Here is a 22,188-nt window from a genome sequence, read left to right as displayed (position 1 = left end):
TTTAACATGAAGGCAGTTAATGAAGTGTGGATTTGGATCTGGATTTTAGTGTGAAAATTAAGCACCTGTGAGGTGTGGCTTACAGACACCTTTTAAAGAAGAGGTACTTATGGGTTTTAGAACTGCTAAGTACCCGACGCTTTCAGCATGAATATGTCTCAGTCTTTACCTGTATATCAGTGATCTAGCTTGCTCCCTTCTTGCTTTCTGTATGGAAATTGCCAAAAATATAAATCTGAGGGGATTTCTCTGAGAAATGCTCCAAATGACTAGGTTTCCTATTGTGTTTTGGCCTTGGACCTACATGGATTGCATGTAAATTAAGCACCACAGCATGTTATTCACTTGCAGCTCTAACACAGAGTTCTACACAACAGGCACTTAAAAACCTTTTGCATACTTGTTGTATGTGCCTCACCTGTAGGGGTGAGGATTTCAGTCATACCTGATTTGTTACTACAGAGGCATCACGGCTCCAGAAGATATGATGCAAAAATACTATTGCTTACATGTGGTGAGTACATTTCTAACAATATCTGTGTTCATCAAAATACACTGTTTCATCACATATGCTGACACATTTTATGGAGACATACTGATTTTGATAAAATTTTTGACAGGGAGGTTTATGAAGTCCAAAGCATATTGGACTTCTTCTCTTGCCACTTTCAGAGAAAGAGAAAAGGGAAGAGTTGAGTAGAAAAACAGACTGTTGTGATCTGACAGCAAACATTTTGAGACAGATCCACTCTGCAAACATAATCAGATGGGTTTCTTTTTGTTGTTGTGCAGAACATGTTGTGAAAATACAAGTAATTCAAATGCAAGCCTTGAAACAACCAGTCTTTTTTCTGTAGTTGACATGTCACTTTGGTCAGTATACTATAGTCAACCTTTAGAAACTCAGATTTGATTTTGGTAATCTATTCTTGTTGGATTTTGGATAAATACAAATCAACATAACAAAGATGCACTGGCATTTCAAGAATTTTCCTGTAATAGTTACTTCATATAGCAAATCAGCAAAATCTACCATATGTTTGGACTGGAGATACTAGAGTTATTTTTTATTCAGTGGATGGGGAAAAAGTGGCAGTTTCTCAAGTGACATTCATTGTGTGTTCACTGTAGATATCCTTTGAAGAAAGCATTAATGTAAATTACATGGATGAATTTTAAAGTTAGAACTTCCATGGCAGATAGGACAGATTTCCTTCAAAGTCAAATAATGTATCTGCTATAAACTAGATTTTGCTCATTTGTAATGAAATAAGGTAAAGAAAATAATTAACAGTTCTGTCTTAAAACCTTATCTTGATCAAGTTATAGCAGAAGCACAGCTCTCTTCTGAAACCAGGTATTATCATCATTATAATCTCATTTATACATCATGAAATTGAGTCAGAGATACTACCTCACTTGCCAAAAGCTACAGTGAATTCAAGCAGCATTGAAACTTGCAGTCATTAGCTCTGAGTCCAGGTTACAGATCCCTGCAGCATAACTATCTCAAAATTATGATTGCTGCTGATTAGACCAGGTAAACTGCATCTCATGCAAAACATTAAATCAACGGGTTCATTAGACTCACCAATACCAGTCCAAAGTAATCCATCCCTTTGGCTCACAGTATACCTGACGAGTCCTTACACGTCGAGATATGGCCAGATTCCATACCTGACTTGAAGCAAAGTGCTTTGCTTGGCTTGCTCATTTCCATACCATAACTCACATTGCTGTAGCAGGTCCCATCGTCTTGTCAGCAATGTGAGTGGATTGAACAAGTCAAAACATTTGGTGTGTTACTTGTAAGTGCACAGAGATTTCTTCTGTTACCTTTACAAGACAGAAGTGTGGAAGGCTCTCCCCTCTTTTAGCCTCCATGCCTCACATGGTGTGTGGCAACACCTAACCCTTTTATAATCAAATGAAACTTGCCTCCACATTCTGACACATTCCGGGCGCCTGCTACGCCCTGTCCATCGTTACTTGGGCAGGGCTCACAGGTAAGTTGACCTTCTGTGTCTTGGTATGTTCCTGGTGAGCAAGGAACGCACTGATTATGTTCTCCGCTATAAAAGGTGCCCGTGCTGCAGGTAACTGAGAAAAGAAAAGGGGAATCTACATAAGGATTTCCATTTTGATCACATTATTTGCCTTTATATCAAACATTTAGAGAAGATGGATCTCTTTGGCCTCAGTATTATAGTGGCATATGTTTCGCATATGTTAGTCCAGGATCCTCACCTAATGTAAACAGGCCCGTCTCCACCGCGGTCTAGGTCAGTTTACATCAGGACTTGGTCCTTCTATTATTTAAGCTACTAAATGGCATTGTACTGCATTGAAGTGTTTATCAGAAATATGCTGTTAATAAAGCTGATGCGGTCTTAAAACCCTGCAGTTTAATTAAAATGGTGGTGCATAACACATGGGAAGTGATATGAATTTACATGTTGTTTTTATGGCAGATGACTACAAAAAGTCTGTCTCCTGAGGTCCTTTCCAGAGATTTCTCTGAGGGCAATGTATCCCATGTAATATTTTATGTCTCTTGACACTCAAATACCCCAACTGGAAAGTGTTTTTATATAGAGATATGAATACACAAGCTTTTCTTGCTGCAACAGGGCACATAACTCCATTAAACATTTTTCTCTGCTGGATATGGGTAGCTAAAATGTACAGGTATCTAGATGCTAATAGCAAGTCTTTCAATAGTTTCTAAATCACTGTTCCTCTGTAATGAAATCAGCCTCTGAACCAACTCATTAAAGGCACCTATCAGATCTGCACTCAACTATTTCTGTGTGCTTGTAAATAACTTGGTGTTTAAAAGCAGCTGGGAAAATAGATATGCTGATTTTGACAAGATGATTCTGAGTGATAAGCAAGCTTGCCATGCTGAGAACTGCCATTAATAGGCTTGTGCTAGCACCTTGCCCCCAAGTAAAGCACTAAAGCCTGATAATCTGGGAAAAGCTTAAAGAAATTAGGTATTTTACATCAAGTTAAAACAGATTTCTATAGGTTCATTTTTTTTTTTTTTTTTTAATTGGACCTGTTGAGTGTTAAATACAAATATATCCATGGGTCACAGATTACTTGGTGGTGAGAGAGGTGACTATGGCATCTGGGTAAACACCATATTATTGTTCTACAGAATTGTAATTATGTTTTCATAAGATGCTGGGAGCAACTGGGAACTAATTGCCAGCATTGCCTTGTGGCAGGCCTTGATACATACCAGCTGACAGCATGGGAATGTAGCCACAGACATGTTTCTCTTCTTTTCCTGCAATCATTTCATGAACTCCCTTCAAAGTCTTACTAACTACCAGTGGTCCACGCGTATATGCTGAGTGATACTGATCTAAATTGTCTGTTATCTCACAGGTTTCCTGCCTGGCTCACTAGGGACAAGCTCATTTTGGATTGCTTATTTTGGGGGATATTGCTGAACAGGTTATTGGGACTTACCGCATTTTCCATCCTGCAGCACTTGCCCTGTACTGCAAGCTTCATGCCCTTCAGTAGCTTTAGCTGGCTTCTGAGCCACTTCATATTCTGTCCCAGAAAACTGAATGTAAAATTGCTGTTTATTAATAGATTTCCTCAATGTTTTGATTGCAGTTTGCAGCTTCTGCTCCATCCTTTTCCGAACACAGTCAATGTTACAGGTGTCTAGATGGGAAATGATAACAAAACTAGAAGCAATTGAGATTCATGTTTAAAACAAGGTCCTTAACAAAAAGCTGAGCCTGCATCACGCTATGACACCTCTATTTGTTTCACTGTCTCCTCCATATCAATTGTAGAAGCAGCTGACTGTATTCAAAATCAGGCCTTTTAAAGGGACAAGACAGTATGCTGAGGTCCACCAAACTGAGTTTCATGGCCTATAAGTGCACAGTGAGTGCTGGCATCTTATCTCTAGCATTAAGAAATCTGGGTATACTGAGTGCATGCACAGGAAGAGGGCTGCAGCAAGCATTAATCTCCCTGTGTTGTACTTCCAGATATGCGTTCGGTCTGCCACCACTACTGTTTCTGAATTTGATCTGCCCATGCTTTACTCGTTTGATCAGGAATCCTTCATATTTCTCTAACCAAAATACCTGGGTGACACAAAGAAAGGTACTTTCTGGCACGATTACTGTTTGAATCACTTGGCTAGTGAGGTACCCCTCAGGGTTAACAAACCTGCCTTTGAGGACTGATGTGTTTATAGAATTCAGCCCACATTTTCTTTGGCTGGATCTTACAGCATAACATTACAGCTCATGAATAACTTGAAGCACTTCTTTTTCTTTCTGCAGTTTGTTATGAAAACATGAATTTTCCAAATGTGTGATAAAAATGTTTGATTCTCAGACTGAAGTTTCAGCAACATACATTTTGGAGCCTATTTTTATCATAGTTGTTGCAGAACTTCTACCTAATCCTTACATTCTCTGTGCATCAATTAGCACTTCTGTTTAAAGAAATCAGACTAAATTAAAGTACATGACTTAACCCAAGGCTTTGAAGGACTTTTGCTGCAGGTTCAATCTTTGTTCCTTCATCTTAATTTCATACCTGATTCCTTTCAATTAAATCTGTGAAACTTCGAGTTTGGAAAGGCTGTTGAATGAGGCTTGTGCTAAAAAGTTTGCATGGTAGATTGATGAAATAGCATCAAAGAGATTCTAACAACACACCAAGGAACTGAATTCTGATTTCTCTCCACAGACAGATCTTTCACAAACCTGAGACTTCTTCTGACTTCATCTCCACTTCAAACTCTGCGGTGATATGTGATACCTCTTTTGATGGAGACTTACGGCCTCGACGTTTTTTCTTGGAGGAATCACACTTGAGATTCACAAAGGTCACCTGGCAGTTGTCTGTACAAGGGAATTGACCTCCTTTGCATAAGAGAAGCAACACAGAAAAGAAATCAAGTAGCAAAGTAGCAAGTGACAGGCTAATAAGCGATATGTCAGCTGGGTTATCATGAGTGCAGTGACAGGCCTCATAATGTTTCACGCAGATTGCGAGACACCTCCTTCTCTGTGTGATTTTGGGTTTGCTAGTGAATGCAGGGGGAGCAAATACAGTGTAGTGATGCTCAGTGTGGTGATAAGAGTGGCAGGCCTGGGCCTCTAGGAACTACCAGCTGGTATTCCATCTCTTTCAGCAATCACCAGATAGCAAAGGTTTTAAAGACTTTGACTGGGAGGTTATGAAAATATATTGGAAGGCTTTATCTGAGGGGAATTGGTAGAATCATTTTGGTTGGAAAAGACCCTTAATATCATTTATTCCAACCATTAACCCAGCACTGCCAAGTCCATCACCAAACCATGTCCCTAAGTGCCATGTCTACACATCTTTTAAATACCCCCAAGGATGGTGACTCCACCACTTCCCTGGGCAGCGTGTTCCAGTGCTTGTCAACCCTTCTGATGAAGGCATTTTTCCTAATATCCAATCTAAACCTCCCCTGACACAACTTGCAGCTGTCTCCTCTCATCACAAGCCAGAGGAACGGAATGCTGTTGGCAATTATGTGTAACCATTGAGGAAAAGGCCACAATCCATTGGGGCACAATCACGTAAGTATTCTTTCCCTATATAAAGACATCTTTGTGAAAAACATCCTTTTTCTGATAGGCAATGGACCTTCCAGGTCAGGGAGAAATTTCTGGCTCTCAAGCCACCAAGAGAATTTAATTCCAAATGTGTGGTTGTACGATACAATCTTTCTGTAGACTCAAAAGTTTAGATGACATAACAAACACAAAGCAAAGCAATCAAAGGACAAGGAAATGCATCAATGAAATACATTCCCATGGTGACTGCATGACTTTAAAAATGAGTCTGAAAATCAAATCTTATTAAAAGAAGACAATACCTAAGGCCAAGGTAAGCATCTTGACAACTGAGGTGTGTTTTAAGCCAATATGTGGAAAATTAGAGAGATAAATGTTTAGATTCCAGGGTAAAGATAAACTATGAGTCTAAATTTTAAAAAGAAAATGTTTAAACCATTAGCATTTTTTTAAGAAAGCTATTTTTCAATCTCCTGTGTTCAGGGCTCATATATGACTCCTCACTCACTAGCAAAAGTGGTGGTATAGCAGATTCACAACAGAGAATATATCACCAGTAGAAGTTTGCTATATGGTGCTACGTTGCAATATGAGCTGTTGCAATTACACCAATATTGTGTATTAAAATCAGCAAAATTTCGAGTTAATATTTAATTTAAATGAACCCCGAACACTTTTAAGCTGTGGAAATGCACAGCAGCAACACCCAAACACTCTAACTGTCCCTGTCATAGCATCAAGGGGACAGAGGACGAGAAATAAATGTCATGAAGATCTGTTAAATACGTGTAACTTTTAAAATATCTTTTTTATTCCACTTCAAACACATACCCAGTCATACAGAGTTTTAAAAACATTTGATTACTTTGATTCAGCCTGACACAAACTTTTTTTAATTTCAGTTTTTTGGTAATTATATCTAAATCTTCTAAATATTTTTTCTAACATAACTACTCACTCCAACATAACAAAAGACGTAAGGCTGTGTAACACCAGATTTGAATTATAACTTTACCACTTAGGGCTTATCTTTGCTGCTGCAAAAACTACAGATACTAATCCAGAATAAAGCAAATAAATAATAGCTTTTGTTTTCTTTCATAAACCACACTTGGGAAAACCAAACCAAACTGGCATTGTTTCATGCAACTTCACATTGGTCATAGCTTTTTGTCTCAGGATACTTCTACCATTACCAATGCCGGAAAAAGGATCAGCTGAATTCCAAACTCATGTACTTTTGAACAAAGATTTTTCAAAGCACCTGGTGACATTTCGATGTTGTCAGATCCAAACCCAAGGCAATGTTCAGCTAGAGTGTGAACTTTGGCCTGAACTTAAATTCAGATTCAAATATGAAAAACATTGGGGTTTTTTCTTCCTGTCTGCAGTATGAAAACAAAATATGCAAACAAGCAAGCAAAAGAAAGAAAAATTAGAGTGCTGTTTACACGTTAGAAAACCCACATACCTAAACCAGCTTGCTTCCCAGAATCTTTTGTTTTTTCTTTGCTGCGAGGCCGTAAATGGCACTTTGCATCCTTAATTTTAAAACGAGCTTTCTGCTTGATTGGAGGGGCTAACGAATCTGTTGACATAAAGTAAAAAAGCTATCATTTGGGATGCAGATGAAATGAAGTCTGAAACTGATTTTTAAAAACAGACTCAAAAGTCTTGTGACAAAGAAAAGACACAGCCCAAGAGTTACACACTTTGTACAAGAGGATCCATTTCCATAAGTTCATTTTTTTTTGCATAAGCACTCTTGAGGCCATGAAGATCAATGAACTTGGTGTCACACATGCTCTGCATGTAGGCTTCCCCTCCAGCAGGCCTGCCCATCTTTGTGGAATTTGGGTGAATTTGTCCTTACTATGAAAAAGAATAATTCCTGCCTTTTTTTCCGGACTGTGTCTGTGACTTCCCATGTTACTTGGCTGTAGTTCTGCTCTTGCTAACGCCAACCAGGAATAAGATTAATTTAGTGGAGCTACACTGTTGGCAGTTGAAAACCATCCAAAGGAAACATCTTTATTTGACTGCGGTCTATGGCTTGCAAGCTTTATTCTTCAGCTTTAAATCCAAGCCAGTTACATCTTGTGATTTTAAAGGCTGTTCTACAGCCATGCACCACTTAGGAAATGTGGCTGCTGGCTGACTTCCTCACAGAGCCCATGGTGGAAAAGGCTGGGCCTGGCCCATCACCTGCCAGCCGCTGCGGGCTGCCCATGGGACCTAGAGCAGGTGGAGGGGTGGCTGCAGGTAAGTGCTGCAGCATGGTCCCTCTTTCCTTGGGAGCGCCTTGCTAAACTAGGACTATAGAGGTAGCCTGCCCCTGTGCTGCAGGCAGACACATCTGCTTCCCAGTTACCTCACTCCACAGCATCGTATCTTCTCACACGTTCCAAATATGTAAGAAATACATGGTTAGAGATCTGGCAAATTGTAGAGAAGTACAGCAGGTAGTGATATGTAAAGTGAGCTGACACTTCCCACTGCTGGATGCTGTTCCAGCTGCTTCTAATTTTGCCAGACCTCAACCATTTTGAGCTGAACTTTATTTTATGCTGAGTATCAGCTTTAAGACACATTTTGAAATGTCTCTGCAAAAATAATCCAGCCATTTCTGAGAACAAGATAAATGAAACAGTATGTGTTCATAACCTTTTTACTGGGAATCCCCAGTAGGAGGATCTGTGCTCCTAAGGAAGGGCTTTGCAGGCAAGGGCTGCGACCCGCAGCAGCCTTCTGCTCTTGTGCTACTGATGGGCCCCTCTGGCTCACTTCCAAGTCTGGGAAGAAATGCCATTTTGATATGCTTGCTATTGCCTTGCTGGACTATGGAAAGTAAATTATTCTAAGTATCTGTCACTACTGAATACATCTCAAACCTCCACCACTCCTATACTGACCTACCAACACATGCCACACTGGAGGGCAACTATGTACCCTCTGCCCCTCAAGGAGGGGCTGCAGAAAAGCAAGCATGCACGTGATGGAATGCAGGATACTTTAATTCTGGTCTGTGTAACTTGAGAGCTGTAGGTCTTGCAGCTCCCAAATGGTCTGGAGGACCTCCATCGCCTACCTCCTGGACACCAAAGCCCAGGCGAGCAGGAGGGCACCTACCTGCGCAGCTGGGCAGGGTTGCGTTGCGTTTCTGCTGAGCCTTGCCTTGCTGGACGGGAACGCCACAGCTCAGTGTGTAGCTGTTCTCCGAATCTGCAGGGTAGAACACACTGTCAGCACATGTGGCAACAGCCTCTCAAAGCACCTGCTTCCTCATCACCCCCCAGCATTAATGTTCGACAAACTTATTAATACTGCTAAATAAGGAGGCATTTTAAGTGCTGAACTTGGATTTTAAATGGCTGAAATAGCTTGCCAGAGGTTATGCGTCAGTGTTGACTACAAGTTCTGTTTCTTCCAGTACTGAAATGTTACATTTATAAACAATTTGGCATGCGGTTAGCTGCAAATAATTCCACGCTGCACAAGCAGAAAGTATTTTCTGTTTGTCCATGACAGAGTCCTTGCGCTTTGATCATCTCTTTAATTTAAAAAATAAACCATGTACTTTCATAATAATTCTAGCTTCAGACTTTGACAGGATTTATTGGCAGAAACAAAAAAATAACATACTTAGAACCATAACAGGGTTTACATATTGCACAGATAAAACTGTGTATTGGTGCATACAAATTAGATAAATGCATGGTTCCAGTAATCCCTGCTAAACTGAAAATAAAGTGTGAACAGCTCTACCTCACATAATGCCAGGACAAATAGTAAAAGTAGAGACATTCTTGTGGAAAATAATCCTGTGTCTGCACAAGAACACGTACGAAAAAACAGTAGCAATCCCCCTCCCCACCTGCCCTGCAAAACTATAGATGAAAATTACCTGGAGCAAATGATACAAAGGGGGGAGAAGATGAAATGTCTGAGTGTCTATAAATAACACTCAGCTAAACTACTACCAGGAAGATGTATTAAAACTCAGCAACCACAGCAGCTAATACTGAGAGATTCTTTTTGCCATATAACCTCCTGAGACTGATTTAGTTGCATCCATTTTGTATGAGACAGTAAGACAGCGTTAAAGGTGTTGCTAGGTCATCCTTTGCTCCACAGTGCCTCTGGCTGAGCTGATAGAAATTTTACGCCACCCTGGCTGGTCTGGGAGCTTGATCATGTGCTGTGGCAGCCACAGCATTAAATCTCCCAGTGTGTCCCACTGGTCCTTTCCTGCCCCTGCCTCAGAATGTGCTCACCGAGATGAGTTCCTCCCAGGGGACTCTCTGCTTTGGGACTTGTTTCTGCACCTGCTTCATCACACAATTACAGGGTATTTCAGGCCATGATGCAGAGTTCATTTTAATCAGATGCCTGGATGGGCACAGGGGACTTGACTCAAAGTTGAAAAACATGGTAATGAAAATCAGCAGGAATTCACAGAAATTAACTGTTGATTTTTTTTCTCCCTCACTTTTGACACAGCAGTTCAATATATTAAAATCTTTCTTTTGCACCATCCTGGCTAAGTTAGATGAGTCTCAGGTTTTGGTTAGAAATTTGCCACCTCTGCAAATGGCACCTCAAATTAAACAACAAAGGGCCAAACCTATAAGGTAACTGGTAATCAGCTCTTCTTCTATTTAGTGATGTACCTATCTGTCCCAATTTAAGCTGTAATGATGTTTTTGCTCATTTACAGTTGTCCATAACAAAAACTGAATGCAAGAATCATGAATACATTGGCAGAGAAAAATCATCAAGTCACATTCTAGACTTAGGAGGGCAAATATTTTGCACAAACCTGGAACAAAAAGAGTATTCGATGGGCATGACAGGAAGCAGCTTTCTATGCCTCCTGTCTTACTACACACTAGCTGAGCCTTGGGAGCTGGTTTGGCATTCGGGAGACATTTTACCATCTCTGAGGAGAGAAAAAAGAGAAACGAAAATAAATCAGACACTGCCCAACACAGAACCTTGTGCATCCACTTGCATACACTGGTGAGGAAAGGTGTAAATGGCAACAAAGCAAAACCACAGGCCCAGACATTTCTGAAATAAGTACATGTGAGGGAGAGAGTATCTGGATCTTGAGCTTAGACTTGAAAATTAAACTCCTTCACAGTTTTTGACCTAAACTCTAGGTCAGTCTTTCCCTCCTATCCTTCACTTAAGGGCTGTTCAGGTCCAGATCTGCACTCTGGAAGGCAGGTATCTCTAATTACAAGGACAATTCTGTGTGCATATCTTAATCTCAGAAGCAACAGGTAATATGACCTGAGATGTCCTCTCCTCACTTTTGGAGGCACAGCTATCTGGTTTAACAAGCCTACTACCACACTATGCAAAGGAGTCACCCTCACAAAGATCTTATTATTTAGATGGCTGCTAAAACAGTATTTTCCACTTCTCTAACTCTCAAAGACTTTCTACTTTTAGCTCCATGCTGTAGCTTCTGGAAGTAAAAAACTTCCAGCCAGGCAGGGGTGAGGCAAGAGATGCTGGGATGGAGATGGGTAGTCCCACCGGTCCTTTCAGCCACTGCTGAAATGCTCCAAGCAGTGCTAGAAGGGACACTGTGACACACAGTGGCATCAGCCATTTCTCATCAATGCCCACCACACAAGGCACATTGCAGCTTGTGCAATAGAAATACCCAGCTACTCCTCTTGGCTTCATGGCAGGATGAAGACAAGAGCACCCTGCAGATCTCAAACTGCTCTTCTTATTTGGGTAAGGGACTGTTTGTGTTTCTCATGGTTTAAGCCCAGTCGATAACTCACAACCACGCAGCTGCTCGCTCACTCCCCTGTGAACCCAGGACAGTGTTTTAGCTGAAACTACAGAAAGCTGTTCTGAATTGTTGGACCAGTCTCTGCACTTCACCCTGAGATGATGGTATGCCACTGATAATTATAATCCTGCACTTATTTTGACATCTTTTGGGACCAAAGTGTTACTTAAGTATATTCTTCTTCAAACAGATGATGAGGTTCCTTCAGCCAGCAGGTGCCATCACTACCTGCACTGAGGCAGCCTCACCACTTCCCTCAGAGATTTAACCTCTGCACTGACTGCTGGCCAAGTGTAGCTGGGCACAGCTTCAAGCGAGTATTTCACACCGCATCAGCTGGCTAAAACTCAGCTAGGTGTCTGTAAAACAGTTCTTGCTTCAGCCCCTTCAGCCTGCTGACGTATATATGCTTTTTCCCTGACTGTTCATTGCTACTTCTTCCAAACACGCTCACCTTACAAGATGGACGTGGCTGACTCTTGTTTTGCTCATGGCTGACTGTGCTACTGCAAATGTCATTTTTCCTGTCAGCTCACCACTGAACCACACCAAGGGAGACCAAAGCTGCAGCAGCCAGACTGGTTTGGGTCTGACAGGGTTTGGGAAACGCCCAGTAAAGCTGGGATGAAACAGGGCAATTCAAGTGTGGTAGCTGTAATGAGCCTTGCCTGGTTTGGCTTGAGTGCTGAGGAAGGGTCCCAGCAGCCACCAGCTGGTTTGCATTCCTGGCCTCACTGGTTAAGTATAAATATACACAAGTCCCTTAAACACACCTGGTGTTCACATCTTAAATATGGGAGTAATCATCCTCCACTTACTGCCCTCCTAAGGTCCTTTATGTGGCTTTGGTGATGTTTTTAAAGAATTTATTTCTTTGGACTGAGGAGACAACGCAAGCGCAAAGTGTCATTGCTGAACAAAAGAGGATTTTGTTACCACAAGTATCTCCAAATCATGAGGCATTCAGGATCACTAAATATCATTCTACTTCTTTTTATTGTGCTTTTTTAACAATGTAGAATGCACTTGTCTCTAAACAATGATGGTAATAAAGGCAGGCGATCAGCAGGGAGATGACACTCATTTTAAGCCTCATTAAATTAATCAAATAAAACAATGTATACCAATAGAGGTGTTCTATTTTCCATCTTCCAACTGAGTATTACAAATAATGAAGAGAAATTTACAACTAGGAAAATATTTTCAATACAGCCTCTTACCATGGGAACAGCATTCTTAGCAGCTTGAGAGGGAATATAGCACAAAACTTCTGTGGTCTAACTATATACCAGACCTCAAAAAATTGTAGTCCCTGCTATTAATTTACGAACTCCTTTCCAGAGGAGTAACTGGTACACTGCGAGAGAGACCTGTTGGATAACTAAAACCCACCAGAGTTAACCATTTCTTACTCCTACAGAACTTAATTCTCTATATAGTGGGGACGGTAATATACATAAAGCTAAGCAGGAAAAATGAAGTACATAGTTATGGTTAGGAGGGAAGCCAATGGCAAAGGCTGCTGAAACCCAACTTGAGATACCCACCCACCACCCCACCCTGACTCCAGACTATAGTGCTTTCCCTCAGTATGTGCACAGATTCTGTAAGTCCCTTTCTTGTTCTGTCTTGCTCCCAGTTAGGTATTAGGCCCCAAATTTATCTATGAGAAGTTACTAGTGGTTAAAAAACCCCACCCAAACAAAACCCCCACAACCTAAATAGGACTATGAAAGACCTCAGGTCTTTTAATTTTTAATGGTCATTGCCATTAAAAATGTGAAAATGGAATTAAAATCTCCCAGAAAATACTTTGAACGGCTGTAGCCATGGCAAAGATGTGCTGTGCTTCAAAAAAGATCCCAGAAAAAAAGTCATCTACTAGAAGGATACAGAAATTCAGATCTGTCACAAAGTGGCACTAGAAGCAAGTGCCATACTTTTAAGGGTCACAGGATTGTGCTCATTGCAAACAATACTTTTGACACAGCTAGTGCCAGTACTTTCTATAAAGCAGGATAACTTTGGAGATAACTTGAAAACTTGGGGTATGGTGCTGTGAATGTGGATATTAACATGAATACCATGTCCTACTTGTAAACAATTACATGTTTTGAATATTTTAAATTAGTCTCAGAAGGAAAGAGTTATAGCTGGGGCCACATAACACAGTAATAAGATGACTTAGATTTGTGTGAATTGACTCCTAAAGAAACCTACTGACACAAAAAAATTCCAACATACTGCCCATTCTCTAATCCACCTGGAGTTACATTCTAGCCCCTGGACCCCATAGGATCAGGTGTTATCTGACTTTATAAAATTAATTTGGGGATCTATATTGTGAAAATGCAGCATCCCTTGGACAAAAACATGGGATTTTCCACCCTCCTGGAGAACAGGAGCATCACCACAGTCACCTCCGAGTCAACTTCCCACACTTACCAACGCAGTCCTTTTTATTCCAGTGCAGTTTCTTTCCAGGTGGACAGACACATTCATAGCTCCCCATCGTATTAAGGCACCCATAGTCACAGCTACCATTGCTTATGCTGCACTCATCAATATCTGAAAATGTAATTGAAGGTGCGAAGAGTATTAACCACATGTGCACATGTATACTGTGCATTAAGATAGTATGTGCATAAGGATATCTGTTTCTACTATATCTTTTATATTTATATTTATAAACTCATATAAATGCAGACAATATTCATATCAAACAATTTTATTGCATATTGCCTGTATCTGTCCTTAGATAGATGTATAGCTCCTACCCTTTCAAGGATTTATGCATATGATACAATTTACTTGCTAGGGTTATTACACTGAAATTCTTGGAAGTACTCAGAAGATAAAAAACATGCCAAAAAGTCTCTGCAGCATCTGGACAATAATGTATATTGCATTATATGGAAAAATGTCAAAGGCATAAACTTCTGTTAGATTAGATCACTTTTGCATAACAGGGAGATAAATTCTCCATAGTGATTCACAGAGTTTGCTTTTAGAAATGATTCAGATGAAGGAAGAAACTGCATATTTGATAGGAACCTAGCAGCTGAAGTGTAGTTTACTTAGTCGTCTACTCTTCAAATGAAAATGAAAGGTAAAAGTTTGCAGGAAGGTAAAGCAATTACTGGATATGTTATCACTGATATTCCACATAAAATCTTTCAACTTTTGCTACATTAGAGAAGTTATTTAGCCAATGTGAGGTATATTCTTTTAGTCTATGCAATCAGCATTTATATACTTGTGCTGACGTGGCCGATCTCTTATCTCCTCTCTTCCCACCATGAGGAAGGATGTTCATCCATCATGCTCAACAGGAGTTGTGCTGCCTTGTACTTGCTTCTGGACCACGCTCAGGCACACTTGCGACACTAGATGGCACAGGCCAAAACTGTCATATGGCACCACTGAATTATCAGTTGCACATTGCGGCTTCAGAGTCTTAAATTCACTAATACAGCCATAACCTAAAAGCCCTCGTTATGAACCACAGCCCCATTATTTTAGGCACTGAACTAACCTCAATGGCAAGTGGTTTCTGCCCTTTGAATGCAGCTACATTCATCTGCTTGCTAAAACAGTAGCCTTACTGTAATAGACTCTTACAATGCACATAGGTTATGCCATTTGACACACACTGAAATGAGCTAGAATGACATCAAATCAAGTGAGATATACTGAATTTCTACTACTCTGGCTTAATGATAGGCCTCAAAACATAACTGCGAGGAAAACCGTCAATGTGTCTGGCCATAAATGCTCCCAGGCTGAGTGTGTAACTACTTTCACAAACCATGCCTGAGTCCAGGCTTGACCTCTGATTACCATGTGCTTGGCACTGTGTGAATCCATATGGTTTGCAGGAACACAGCCTGAGTTCAAGCCAGTTCTTTCCAGGCCCCAGTGCTGCAGTCCAGTGACCCCATCTGAAGCCAAAGGGTGAGGTACAGGCAGGGGGTAGGACTGATGAGGGATTGGCTCAAGCACACACTTAAGCCCTGCACGGTTAACAAATGCAGGCACATACATATCAGGCAAGTTTTCCTCTGGCATCTTGGGGCACATGATGGGAACATGGGAGTACTTACTGGGGCAGCTTCTGGAATCTAGAAATACTTTCTTCTTCTGATGCAAGATTTTAGCCTGTGTGGTTAAGCAAAAATCTAGAAAACACGGAGTATATGCAAAAAATAAACTGAGAAAGACACTCTAATATGATGGGCAAATTTCTAGACAATGTTATGATTTTTGGGTCAGAGTCAGAACTTCTGGAGGTCCTGGGTCAGCAGTTCCAAAAACAGACAAGGGAGATAGCCCCAGAAAAAAACCTTCTTGTGGGAAATTTTGTACATAGCGTTCAGGCTTATGCTGAGTGGGCTCTACTTGTGAATCCATACTTTGAAACACACATTTAGTCCACAGTGCTCCTGCCACTGAGCTCTGGCCTAACTGTTCAAACCCAAGCTCTTGCTGTCAGGTACCCCAGCCCAGAGCCAAGCTCCTGAATCAGCAGCCAAATTCCCCAAAGCATTGGATAGCCCTGCAGATTCTACTGACTTTCCTAAGGTCACTTAATGAGGCAATATATACTAAAAGTAGGGCTTTACATCAACAGGTGGTGTAAGCACTAGCATTGTCCTTCTAAAAATTTTCCTTATGACACAAAACTTTTATTACAAGAAGACACCAGAGAGAGCAATAGGAGCTGGCCCTCAGCATGGAAGGCCCAGAACAAGGACATTGCCACATGGTTTGTTAATTACTAATGGAGGGGAAGCGAGATGGAGAGAAAGCTTATTAAGAGATAAGCTTGCACCAAATCTTTTTGAAGATTCTCATTATTTCTCCCTAGTTTTGACTTCTGCTCAGTACCATATGGGTGGCAGCCAGGGTAAGTTATTTGTTCCACACTAAAGTCAGCCAGGGGCTGACTAAAACTAATAATAGGCCTGAGCAGCAAAGCTCAGGGTGTGGACAAGCCTGGATTCAGAGCAGTGATTTTGGATCTGCCTGTTAAAGAAAAAAAGCAGGTGGTTTGGATCTGGTCATATTTTCGACGGAAGTTCATCACTGAGCATTTCCAGTTAGAGTTCTGGTCCGGCTTCAGTCTTATTTATATAAGACTGAAGCTGAATTAAGGCTGAAGATTATTTAAAGCCTGAGGCTGAACCCCAAACTTTGAGGCTTTTCCTAAATTAAGACATGCATTACGTCATTAAGGAATTAACAGTGAAACTAAAGATTAGTCCCTCCACACCCCACATAGCATAGGTCCCAAAAACTTTCAGACTCTGATTTTGCTTTCAGAACTGCCAAAATTTGTAAACTTTGTAAAACTGACATCCTTCTCCTATTCTCTTTGTAGCTCATCATTTGAGGCCTTCCTTCTGTAAATACAATTGTAACTAACCTCGCTCCTGTGGAAGTACCGATTAGTACTCTGTGCTTGCAAACTCTGTACAGGCGCTTACCCTGTACAGTGCGATGAACCCCAGCCATGAGGCTGCTTTGCAATGGTTGTGGAAGAATGGCTGCATCCATGCATCCATGCAGCAGCGGATACGAGCATTGCAGCTGCGGGCTTCTCATTTATACTGGGGCTGCTATGTACCACCATCAAAAAATGCCAGGACATTGGTTTTTATTTATGTTCTCCTGAGAATTCTTCAGCAATGTTGAGCTGCTGAAATTTTAGCCACACCAAGCTCATGCTATTTTAGCTTTAACTTTATTGCTTTATCATCTTCATTTCTAAAAGCTTCAGATAAAAGAATGTGTGGCTGAGTAAACAGTTCACAAAGCAAATAAACAGATAAGCAAAACTCGGTTTCCAAACCTCCGCAGTGCGTCAGTCCGTACAAGGTGTAGCCTTTATGGCAGAGACATTCAAAGCTTCCAGGGTAGTTGATGCAGGTGTGATCACAGGTCCTTTCAAAGGAACACTCATCGATATCTACATTCACAGAAAAAGCATTAAGAAATTAGAATTCAGTTAAACTGAATGGCTGGAATTTCACATTCAGTTGCAACATCTTGTTACTGATAAAGTATCAGGTATCATACCATGTAAAATCTGAATAAAATACCATTTTCATTCCTCTAGTGCCTTATAAAGAAAGGACTTGCAGGTACATGGAGAAAGGTAAAAGATAACAGAAACAAATCCATTAAGACCGTATTATACATGTTCACCATTAGATGGCAACCTTTAACTTCTGATCATCGTTACCCAGCCCGGCTGGGGGGGTATGAAGGTTTTAGGGGGTAGTGGCACAACGGAAAAAAGTTTCGGATTGGATCAAGTCATTCCCTCTTTCACTGACCATTCCTCTGGCATTCTACCCACCAGGACAGAGAGCCTGCTCTGCCTGCGCACACTGTACACAGTGTTGCACATCTACAAGGGGGTAAGCACAATATAGTCTGATAACATGCCAGTATCACGAATGGACGGGCTGCACCTAAGACACAGGAAATCTTAGTCCAAAGTCACATTCTACCTAATTCAAGAACATTTGTCCTCTTCCCCTTAAAAAAGTCACGCATCTCTAATTATCACTGCTCACTAATGCGAAACCCTTATTTACATAGTCTCTTCTATCCAGCAGCCTATGAAGAAAGCAATTAACAGCACACTGCTTCAAAGGTAGTACAAAGATTTTGATGGCAGGATGATATAAAAGGTTTACTTTGACAGCTGTCATGATGTAATGGACATGCTGAAAACCATTACATTAAAGGTACCTTAGACAGCAATGCATGCAAAATAGCACTTTTGAGTGAATTTTATCCTAAATCAATTGTTTTTTAAAAAATTCTGTTCAGTGATTAATTTTTCTGTTAAAAGGTCAGAGAAATTAATACAATGGCATTATTTGAGAGTGGTAATTTCAACAAATTCCATTCCTCTAATATTCCTGAGGTACAAATGAATGGAATAGTATTTCTCTAATAGCTTGCAGACTTCTAGAGTAGCTTATTAAGAACATAACCTGAGCAACACCATTACTATGTATAATTCGGACTTTCATATTATACATGCTTAGAAAGCTGTGGGTGCTTGAAAAAACTACAAAACTCACCAATACTGAAGGGGATGCTACCCAATTCCTATATCCAAGTATTATTTATATAGTTTTCATGTTTAATGAAACATTCTAGGGCTCATCCTGCTGTGATAAATGCAAATACTTAACTTCAAGAACTAGAGAAGATTTTGTGTATATGTACACAAACCCAAAATCTGTGTGAGAGTTTATGCACAAATTTAGAATGCTGTAAACAGCTATATTTGTATGATCTCCAATTTTAAGTGTTTCAAAACATTCATGCAAAAGAGAATTCACAATGTGGAAACCAACTGTTCAGGCAAATGCATAACATAAAATGAAATACAAATGGATGAACAAAAATCTATGCTATCTGGTTTTATGTGTGCATCACAATCACTTGTTATGATCAAGTAGCAAAAAGAGGAAAGAGATTTTCTCTTTTTTACATCTATTTAATTTTTAATGCATTTTCCTATGCATTTTAAAATATTATTTGAGTTCTGAAAGTAATTTCTTTTTAAGGTTTCCTTTATAGACTTGGAAATATGCAGCTTTTGAATACACATAAATGGCAAACTGTTTCAGTTTTCTCTAAATAAATACATAAAGTAAAATCATTTTGGAATGAATGCTGCAGTTATAGTTTTAAAAGATTTTTAATGCATAAGAAGCCAAATCATAGAACATGGTTTCATTCATGTGTAACCTTGTGCGCTATACAGTATTGCAGGAAATTTACAAAAGCAGTTCATTTTCTGGCCTCTGACTTACCTTGGAAGGCTCTTTTTCAAAAATAATTTCATATTTCTCAATAGTGATCTTATGCTGTACTAGTTTAGGCAGTGGGGTTTATGTGTTGCTTTCACACATACCGCTTTGTGTTGTTATATATTATGGCTTAGGTTGTTACAGGTTTTTCTTTGCATTAAGAAGGATGCCTCTTTGCCTGTGGAAACAACGGTCTGCCTAATAATATGACCAGTCATCTGCTTGCCAAGTAACAGGCACTCAGAATGGACAAATGCATTTCTATTACATGAAATATCAGCTACTCATAAACTTATATTGCTTACACTGGCTGGCAGAGACACTGAAACAAACACTTTTATTACAATACAAAGATTGCTATTAAAAGCTTTTTCACCATTTAAACTCCTCATCCCACCTCCTGCTGCTGTTCTCATAAATTCAACCTCTGCTGAATTCAGCATCTTGCTTTGGCTGATCGAACGCAGAAAGCCTCTGTGCAGACTTTTCCTTGCTTAACACCAAGCCCCTTGGCCCCCTCTCCCCTCCTTGCCTGTGGAAGGTAGGGTGAGGCTCTGCCCAAGGGACCGAGCTTTCCACAGCACCCTATCCACAGAATCACCAGTCCCCTGAGGAATTCAGCACTGGTCATAGAAAAGGGAAAAATATGCACCACACACTCTTCGCTAAAAGAAACGGTGGTGCAATACAGGATGCTGAGATCCTCTCACTTTGTTTTTTTCTCTCTAAACTCTGAAATCTGTGCTCTGGGCGCTGTTATCCTCTGGCTCCCAGAAACTTTGAAGTTGGCCCTCACACCTTTGTGGTGCTCCACAATATGTCTGCTTATTTACCCTGAAAGGATGTGCTTTTTATCGATAGGACAACAGGGAATAGCTTTAAACTGACAGAGGGTAGATTTAGATTAGATATAGGGAAGAAATTCTTCATTATGAGGGTGGTGAGGCACTGGCACACGTTGCCCAGAGAAGGTGTGGCTGCCCCATCCCTGGCAGTGTTCAAGGCCAGGTTGGACGGGGCTTTGAGCAACCTGGTCTAGTGGAAGGTGTCCCTGCCCATGGCAGGGGAGTTGGAATTAGATGATCTTTAAGGTCCCTTCCAACCCAACTATTCTATGATTCTATTTCCCACCACCCTCATGATACAGCTATATTGTGTAAGAAATGAAGGAGCAAGCAGGTTTCACCTATACAGCACTGGGTTTCAAATCCTGCTTACCACACAACTGGGAACAAACACAGGTATTTAAATCTTGTCTCCTCTGTACAAACAACACTACACACAACCTGGTCGCATTATCTACTGAAGAGAAGCCAAAAAAATACAAAAGCAGAGATGTGGCAGGTTACAGCTAGAGAACTGAGAACAAATAATTTCTCTTTCAGTTTTGTGGTCAACCACCCATTCAACACATGCACACACTCAAACACACACACATTTTTTTATTGAGTTGCTCTGAATTTCCCCATTCCAATACAACAAAATAAATACTGAGAAATTAACTTTCTGGGTCTGAGGCACTCTTAAACCAATTTAAAGTTCTTCAAATTAAGTTTTTAAACTCTTTGAACATGGAAAGTCAAAACGTTCTGGTTTTGAGGAACTTCAGTGGAAAACTTCAACTTGAGGTTGAAGTTTTTATTCTATTTTTAGTTGAATTTGGCATGAATTCACAAATAGTCCAAGCTGTCTCAGAACATTTCAGATTCGCTAATGCACTTATTTAACATCAAACACATTCTTTTTACTTTCACTTAGTCAAAAATTCGTATCACATTCACCACTGTAATCATCATATGTGACTGTGTCATTTCAGCATATTAAGAGATGTCTTCACAGTTTAACTGAAGCTTACAAGAAGTCTGAGGCTAAATGCATCTCTGGTAGTACATGATTAGCTTCTTATCAGAGACAGTTTTTTTTCAGCATTACTAAAGGTACCACATAAATTCTAAAATAAGGACCTCCCTATCTCAGAGCAGATGATCCAGTGGAAGTACCAAGTTCAGGGGCTGGAGCGGATGACCTACAGAGGTCCCTTCCAACCTCCACCACTGATTCACATGCACGCTGGCAGGGTGCCTTTAGGGCACTCTCTTTATGGGGTCCTGTGCCGCTAAGAGCTCTCCTTCCAGTCGCTGTTTCCCAGACATCAATAAAGCCCAACATTTCTTCTACCAATCCATGTTTTCATTTCTAAAGAGAATGTCTGAACAGTGGAAGCACTCCTTTGTTTTTGCCTAGAAGGGATTCTATTCGAAGAGATTGTTCAATGGTGTAATAAAAGAGGATTTCGCTGTGTTTTTCAGAGAAGCAACTATTGCCAGCAGTGGTCATGCTTGATAATATTTGTTTGGCTCTGTTCCTATTATGTCAAGTCAGCATTTGGATTTTATTTTTGATTTTTCAACCATACTTAGCATTTTATTTTTCAGTTCATGCTTTCGTATATTAAGTGATCCCATAATGACCTTTATTTTTCTTGAATATAACGTTTGTTAGTGGGTGTCAGATTGTCAGTACTGGAAAGTAAAGTCTTCCATCTATCTCCAGAAGGGAGCTACCACAGATCAAAGTTCTAAGTTTCCTCAAACAGATGTCTCTCAAAGATGACCTGAGGGAGCAGCGAGAAAGAAGCTCATTTTCCATACTCATTCAAGTCCCTGCCCTTTCCACTGATGCTGCCAGTAGACTCTCAATTACAGTAGCACCAATTGTTCTGGTGGTTTGTGTGATGTGGACACTGACTCATTTGTGGACGTAGAGTGCAGGGCACCAAGAAGCCATCACAAAGTAATGATTTTTCCTAAGTCTGAAACTGAGCTGGATTGCTACCAGCAGCTCTGAAGTGAAAGGCTCCTTTCTGTACTCTGTTTCCTGTGCTCAAATGCAGACCCCTGTATTCTTGATTGTCATTGCTTTCTTCTCTAAAATAAATTTCACAGTA

General features: G+C 40.4%; 1 protein-coding gene across 2 annotated transcripts in view; it reads right to left on the bottom strand.

The window, feature by feature from the left end:
- The window catches only part of SCUBE1 (signal peptide, CUB domain and EGF like domain containing 1), a 209,196-nt gene that overhangs the window by 13,909 nt on the left and 173,099 nt on the right, over positions 1-22,188 (bottom strand). For both annotated transcript variants that reach the window (XM_030480118.1, XM_030480117.1), the window contains 8 exons: positions 17,258-17,374; positions 13,852-13,974; positions 10,414-10,533; positions 8,724-8,816; positions 7,066-7,182; positions 4,749-4,907; positions 3,481-3,684; positions 1,939-2,100 (listed from right to left, as the gene is read on the bottom strand). In XM_030480118.1, coding sequence (XP_030335978.1) covers positions 1,939-2,100; positions 3,481-3,684; positions 4,749-4,907; positions 7,066-7,182; positions 8,724-8,816; positions 10,414-10,533; positions 13,852-13,974; positions 17,258-17,374 — 1,095 coding nt within the window. The remainder of the gene's footprint in view (positions 1-1,938; positions 2,101-3,480; positions 3,685-4,748; positions 4,908-7,065; positions 7,183-8,723; positions 8,817-10,413; positions 10,534-13,851; positions 13,975-17,257; positions 17,375-22,188) is intronic.

The sequence above is a fragment of the Strigops habroptila genome, chromosome 3 (assembly GCF_004027225.2).
Source record: "Strigops habroptila isolate Jane chromosome 3, bStrHab1.2.pri, whole genome shotgun sequence".
Lineage (NCBI taxonomy): Eukaryota > Metazoa > Chordata > Aves > Psittaciformes > Psittacidae > Strigops > Strigops habroptila.
The sequence above is the reverse complement of the archived record's forward strand: the minus strand, read 5'-3'. Positions and strand labels throughout refer to the sequence as shown.